Source organism: Candoia aspera, chromosome 4 (genome assembly GCF_035149785.1).
Source record: "Candoia aspera isolate rCanAsp1 chromosome 4, rCanAsp1.hap2, whole genome shotgun sequence".
In the NCBI taxonomy this organism is placed as follows: Eukaryota; Metazoa; Chordata; class Lepidosauria; order Squamata; family Boidae; genus Candoia; species Candoia aspera.
This window is the reverse complement of record NC_086156.1, coordinates 88,634,192-88,641,888: the sequence shown is the minus strand read 5'-3', so window position 1 is coordinate 88,641,888 and position 7,697 is coordinate 88,634,192. Positions and strand designations below refer to the sequence as shown.

The following is a 7,697-nucleotide window of genomic DNA, read 5'->3' as shown; positions in this document are numbered from 1 at the left end:
ACTTGAGAAGGCTCAGTCAAGATGAGGAAGAGTGAACTGAAGACCGATGCCTCCAGTGAGAAAGTAATCTATCAAGTTCAGTATCTGGTATACATAGAGAGAGGGGTTAGACACAAAGAGATACAGATACAGTCAAAACCTTATTTCTTATGAATTAATTCAGTTTTTGTTTTTAATTGTGTCAATATGCACAATAAGAACAGTTCAGTGATGGAACCAATTATACAGAAAGGTGGCAAGTTCCTCTTCAGTGAAGTGAGACTGGGCTGCCACCTGTTTAGGACGCCTTAATTTAAATTCCCACAGTTTGTAACAAGTTGGATTTGATGGCTAAAGTGACTCCTTCCAACTCTTTGATTCTACAGACTGTAAGCAAGGCCAAAAGTGCTTTCACACCAGTAATTTCATGTTCTAATAAAATGCCATTGATGGAAGCATTCACCATACCCTGTATTTAAATATTACCTTAAAGTATCAGATGCAATAAGCCTTACAAATGACATCTTGTTATTTTCCTTCTTCGTGATGACATGAATATGAATGCAACTTCCATTACCTATTTTATTTTTCTTGGATTTCCTAGCCATTCACAGGTTCAGATTCTCATGTTTATATTTATGTTTTCTGTTTATGTTATCAGTGTAACCGGTAACTGTCTCATTATTATTATCACTTGGGCAGACATAATCCTTCATACACCCATGTATTTCTTCCTGAAACTCCTGTCGTTCTTGGAGATATGCTATATCTCAGTCACCCTTCCTAAAATGTTGCATAACCTCCTCTCTGGAGACAGGACCATCTCATTCAGTGGCTGTGCAGTTCAGATGTATTTTCTCTTATTCCTAGGGACAGTTGAGTGCTTTCTCCTGGCTGCTATGTCTTACGACCGGTACATTGCAATCTGCTTGCCCTTACGTTATGCAACACTGATGTCTAAAGAAGTTTGCATCTATCTAACTTTGGCTTCATGGCTGAGTGGCTTTTTTCTACCACTCGTGAATACAGGTTGGGCATTCAGCTTACCGTACTGCGGTTCTAATGAAATCAACCATTTCTTCTGTGACTTTCCACCAGTTTTGAAGCTAGCTTGTGTTGACACATCGCTAAACGAATTAGTGATGCTAGTGAGCAGTTTGGCTATCACTCTGATACCTTGTATCTTCATCCTCCTAACCTATATTTGCATCCTTGGTGCCATATTAAGGATGACTTCAACAAAAGCTAGGCAGAAGGTATTCTCTACATGTTCTTCACATCTTATCATGGTGCTTATTTTCTATGGAACAGCCAGCTTTATGTATCTACACCCAAAATCCACTTATGCAATGGAGAGGGATAAATTTCTCTCCCTTCTGTATACTGTTTTAACACCAATGCTAAACCCTATTATCTACACCTTGAGGAATACAGAAGTGAAAAAATCTCTGAGAAGAATGTTAAGAAGAAAAATATTGTTCTGACAATATTGTTAAATTACAGTTAGGATAATTCCAGTGAGAGATGCTACAGATTCATGAAAGGCGTTGATTCTTGTCAAGAACTTGGGGATAACCTCATTTGTGAGACATATAAATAACCCAATTCTGGGGGGAAAAAATTAAAAAATGTCTTAAACATTTGTATGTAGGAGGAATTGGGTATAAATGTGTTATCCTATAGGTTTTGGTCTTTTTTGAAACAACTACATATTTTTCTATTTGTTGTTTCAAAGCATTGAAGGATTAAGTGTAGTTAATATGCTTAAACTATAGGATTGCTAATGTTTGTTGAAAATCAAGTTTATGATGCTCGGAATTCATCTATGCCCAATTAACTTATGTGATCTTTCAATCATGTAAAGAATATGCTTCTTTTTTTTTACTCATTCCAAAATGCATAGCCTCAAATAATTAAAATGTGTCTACAATGCGTGAACAATATGTGTTTCAGTTATCTCATTAGCCTTCATTGTTCCTTGCATCACATACAATTAATGTCAGTTAATCATATTCAGAGCCAAATAATGAAATTAGAGAGAGAGAGGGAGAGAGAAGGAGGGGGATATGTATTAATTTATATGCCCTGACATTATTCATATGCCCCGGCATGAGTACATAAGAGCATTCTGGAAGATAGCACATGTCTAGATTTTATCTCAAGGAAGGAAATAAGTGTGAGGGATGTGCTTCTGTCAAAGGATGTAGAGGATAATGTGACTGTATTTTGAACTGTCAAGTTTTGTTAGGTTGATTGGACATGAATCAGCTACTTTGGCTTTCTACTCACAAAATAGTGATATGGTTAGTGTCTTGCAACCAATAATTGCTTTACCTATTCCCCATTTTTTCTTGATTTAGCTCTTCAGATATAGCTCTTGAGATTATATCAGTCAAATGAGTAAAAATAATGAAAAAGGGGACTTTAGAAGAAATGAAGCAGTATGAAAAAAGGTTATTTCTATCCTCCATCTCTCAATTATTAATATCCCACAACAATCTGGCATACTGGTCCATTTTAAGAGGAAAGAAATGCTGAAAGAGTCATTTGATTTTAGTGGTTTGGGCAGAATATAGATAATTAGTTGTTTGTTGTTATTACAGTACCACCAACTTTCCTGGAAGTGAGGATGACGATAGATTTGTATCTTTATACAATAGCAGTTTAAACATTCAAGTGTGCTTAAGGACATGAATTTTTACTCCAGCTATTTGATATAGCAATGTCTTAAACAGATCATTTGTCATCTCCCGTACAGACTATTGCAATGCACTCTACATGGGGCTACCCTTGAAGAGTATTCAGAAGCTTCAGCTGGTCCAGAATGTGGCTGCGCAGACAGTCATCAGTGCTGTAAAATCAGCCCATGTGACACCACGGTTACGCGAGCTGCGTTGGGTACCAGTTTGCTTCTGGGTCCAATTCAAGGTGTTGATTATTTCCTTTAAAGCCCTACATGGTATGGGACCAGGGCACCTGAGGGACCGTCTCATTACCATAACATTGACCTGCCCCACCCTGTCAAGCAGGGAGGGCATGCTACGGACCCCATCAGCAAAGGAATTTCATCTAGCGGGATCCAGGAGCTGAGCCTTCTCTGCATTGGTGCCTGCCCTTTGGAATATCTTGCCCCTAGAGTTGAGATGGGTCTCCTCGCTCCTGAACTTCCAGAAGAAATTGAAGGCCTGGTTCTGCTGCCTCCCTTGGGATGGGGAGGGTGGCAGCTACACCTGGGGGTGTCTGGCGTCCTAGCACCCCTTATTGATTGTGGTTCCATCTCTGCCTGGATTTTATATTTATTACTTTATTTATATTTTTAGACTGTAACTCAGGTTGATATGCTTTTATCATTATTTTATTGTAAACCGCCCAGAGTCCCCCATTGGGGGGATGGGTGGTGATATAAATTGAAATAACAAATAAATAAATAATTTGGTGCTTGTTCAAAAAGAGCCTAGTCATGGTGTAGATTCATCCCAGGGAGAATTGCTCTATAGAGATTTGAGTTACAAATGCAGATTTTAAAAAGTATGATGTGATAGAAATGCGGTGGTGGTTCCTCCCCAGGTTTTGTTCACGGAGTTGTTTGGCTGAAGTTTGCCCTACCAGGGTTACTATTTTGAGGAAAAAATGTCTGTTTATAAGAGACTTTTTAACATTCTGAAAGGCCCAGCTTTTGAATGAATGAAAGCATTAATTTTTCAGGTTATTTCAAGTACTGAGGTAAAGTTTGCTAGAGACCTTTTTGTACTCCCCCCGCAAAAAAAAGTCCATATGAAAATCTTGCAACATATTTGTAGTTTTGAGTACTTACTAAACCAAGTTGGGCAAATATATCATGTTTGCCAAAACGTTGAGAATTGGTCTGTGTACATGCTTTATCTCATCACACTTTGAACTCTTGTCTGGACAGACTGGGCCATTTAAACAGAAAAGAGAAATGCTGATAGTGGCAATCTTGGTGTAGGAGAACTCTTGAAGTCTGAGGGGTGGGGTTATTTTGAAACACGGGAAACAAAAAACAGGTGCACATTCAGTCCTATCTCTTAAAAGATTTTTTTAGCTCTACAGTCAAGAAATCTGGGAGGAGAAGTTGACAGAAATCCTACTTTAATGTGTTCACAAATGAGTGAGGACTTAGTTATTACATGTACAGTATATTATATAATTAGTTTCCAAGTTTGTATGTTTATATATTTAGTTTCCAAGTTTGTGTATCCAAAACCCCATTACTCCCTTGGTTGTGTCTTTTTGTTAAGAGGCTTGATACCTGCCATAGATTAGAATTTAGATTTGTTTCAGGCAACACTGGAGTGTGGGGGGGATAAAAGAAGAGGATGCTTAGATACAGTCAGTTCTAACATTTATTTCTACAACCTCCCTCCCTCCCTCCCTCCCTCCCTCACTCACTCTCTCTCTCTTTCTTTCTTTCTTTCTTTCTTTCTGTCTTTCTTTCTTTCTTTCTTTCTTTCTTCTTTCCCAAAGGTAAGGAGAAATTTTAGACATTGCATTCTTTTAAAGGTTTAAGATAGTTCCACAATTATGGCTATTCAATAAGGCCATTAAATTTCCATACACATGGATTTTTTCCCCAAAATTGTTCATTGCATGAACAAGCCAAAATATCGGCATGTAAATATACTAAGAGAATTAATCTCTTCTACAATTCATTCAAAATAAAGTCAAATGCATATTCTCTGTGACGAGATGCATAATCTCTAAATGCAGAAACAAAATATTAATTCAGCCATATTGTATTCCATAGCTCTATTTGAAAACAGAGCTATTTTCTATGGCCCAGAGTCCACTGAAGTTGGGCAGACAATAAATTTAAATAAATAAATAAATAAAAAATTATCCAAGGCAACCAATAACAAGATAATTCAAACCGTTGTCCTGTAAACATTTTTTGAGAGCAGGTTCTACTGATATACAGAGGATTATATTGCAAAATATACTCAACAGAGAAATAAAAGAATAATATAAAATAGAAGATTTTTTGTTAGATCAATATTGGGGGGAAAAAAACAGTATACTGGAAAAAGGAAATTTCTAAAATAACAACATATGGAGAATCATATCTTATTGTATTCCAAACACATTGGAACAATTTAAAGAGTGTTACATCTTGGTAGTGATATACCTACAGCGGGGAAAGAGCCAATATGAATTGCCTTTAGCCTACTTCACTTCCTTCAGATATTTTAACAGTCTGAATAATTAAGTAGAAGTTTCAGCTTCATCCAGTGATGTTTCAAACAGTTGGACTAGCAGATAATTATTATAAATTGTGCCAAGTGATTATATACTCCCTTTTGGGGAATTTTGCTCATGAGCAGCAAAGAAAACCTCTTTCAGTTTACTCATAGAAAACACAAGATCCAGAGCCCCCTTTCACTGAAGAAGTAACTTTCCACACCAAGACAATACTGTTAAGTTTGATGGAACATTCCCCAGTTATCTAGAAATCCAATTTTAACCTGAATAGTTTTACTTAACAATATTATTTATTAGATCTATTTAAAAACAAAACAAAAAAAAACAAAAAAACAAACTACCTAACTAATGTTTTCCCTCTGAAACCAACATTTTCCTAAAGACATCTTTCATTCAAATCCAGTTCTTTGGCCTACAAATTGTGAGGGCTAGCAAAGAACATGCTTAGCTCTTATGTCAATTGCACAGAAGCATATTTATTTCCCTTAACAGAATTCTGTTCATTTTCTTTGGACCAAAGTGTTTGTGATTTCCATTTACACCCAATGACTGATCTAAATATGCAGTGGGATCCAGAAATAGATACTCTTCAAGGACCAAATAGAACACTATGGCAAGAAGACCACTGAAGCCTCAACTATCAGTTGAAAAAGAGCTCTTTCAGAAACTTGCATGTTTTCTGTTTCAGAAGCAGTACCATTCTCTAATTTCTAATTGTCTTTTACAGAAGAAAGGAAGGAAAGGAACACTTTTTCCTCAACTGCTGGTCATTTGCCAATTCACATTGCAGATGGGATACAATGGCTCGGACAGTGACCGTTCACAAGTTACAACAGTGATGGAAAATTAACTTTGTGGCCAAGGTGTGCATTTACGACCTTCACAGCATCTCTCAGCTGCAGATACAAAAAATAAAAACAATCAACAACTCCCTCACATACCTCTATATGAATAAGTGTTTAAAAACCCTCTAGAACTTAACATTCTCACATGTGAATTCTCCATTTGCTACACTGTGTTTTGCTCATGCTCTATTTATGCATCGGAGCAGGTAAGAAGGATTTTTGCAATGGAGCACTGCAATAGGTTTCCCCCACCTTTTCAAATATTACAGACCTTGTTACAATCTTAGAACATTTTTCTTAGGCTGTACTTCCTGGAATATTCTCAGTGACGCAAGTTTGCGGGTCCCTTTCCTGAGGGCCTCCTGAAATTCCCTGTTTCTTAGGCTGTAGATGAAAGGATTGATCATGGGAGGTAAGACTGTGTAGAAAATAGAGAACACTTTGTTTAGATTATTCAGTCTTCTGCCTTTTGGTAATATATAGACAATGATTAGGGTTCCATAGAAAATTGTAACCACAATGAGATGAGAAGAACAGGTAGAAAATGCTTTTCTTCTGCCAGTGATGGAAGGAATTCTTAAAATGGTTCTCATGATGCAAACATAGGAAGCCAAGGTCGTCAACAAGGCTGGCATTGTGCAAACAGAACCCAGGACAGACATCAGTGTTTCTGCTTGGTGAGTGTTACTACAAGCTAGATTTAACAGTGGTGAATAATCACAAAAGAAATGGTCCATTTCATTTGGACCACAGAAAGTTAAGTGGGAAGCAAGGAATGTAGTGAATGCAGAAGCCAAAAAACCAATCATCCAAGACACTAGGGACAACTGAACACATAACCTATGGTTCATGATTGTTACATAGGACAAGGGTTTACATATGGCTAAATACCTGTCAAAAGACATGGTGGATAACAGATAACACTCAAAGCAAGCAAAAGAACCAAAGAAATAGAATTGGAGGAAACATCCACTAAAAGAAATCCCATGGTAATCCCTGACAAAACTGACTAGAGTCCTAGGGAGGATTACAGAACTGTAGCAAATTTCTGAAACAGACAGGTTTCCCAGAAAGAAATACATGGGCTTATGAAGATTATGATTAGTGAGAACTACTGCAGCTATGAGGATGTTTCCAAATACTGTTGCCATATAAATTGTTGAAAACACCACAAAGAGGACAATCTGAAGTTCAGGACGAGTTTTGAACCCTAGAAGCAAAAATTCTGTCACAACTGTTTGATTGTCACTTTCTTTTCTTGCCATAGGTGGTTTCATGCAGTAGTTCCTGAGAAAGAAATCACAGTTATAAACATCCATTGAATTAGATCCTTATAATTACAGAAATATTCAATTTTTCTTAGCAATTTCATGCATTGTATGAGACTTCTTGTGATCTATCTTAATTATCAGACCCTCTCTTTTTATGAGCCAACATCAAGAAAGTCAAGTGTGGGCAAGGTGTTTTCCTTCTACTTTTTATTTGTCTGTTTGTGTGCTTTATCATCAAAGACCAAAACCACTACAGCAGAATCCCATAAAACCAATAAACAAACAAACAAACAAACAAATGTCAACACATAATATAAATACCAATGAACAGGTACGAAGTAACCATTAAATATCATTAGCTGGCTATGGAGATTAAACATTAGTT

General features: G+C 36.9%; 2 protein-coding genes across 2 annotated transcripts; one reads left to right on the top strand and one right to left on the bottom strand.

Annotated features, from left to right (window-relative positions):
- Positions 1-530: 530 nt before the first annotated feature.
- LOC134496384 (olfactory receptor 10A7-like) lies at positions 531-1,463 on the top strand. Its single transcript, XM_063302116.1, has one exon. It carries the CDS (start codon positions 531-533, stop codon positions 1,461-1,463), a length of 933 nt encoding a protein of 310 aa, XP_063158186.1.
- Positions 1,464-6,316: 4,853 nt separating this feature from the next.
- On the bottom strand, positions 6,317-7,306 carry LOC134496383 (olfactory receptor 6B1-like). Its single transcript, XM_063302114.1, has one exon. The coding sequence runs from the start codon at positions 7,304-7,306 to the stop codon at positions 6,317-6,319; it is 990 nt and encodes a 329-aa protein (XP_063158184.1).
- Between the last annotated feature and the right edge of the window lie 391 nt (positions 7,307-7,697).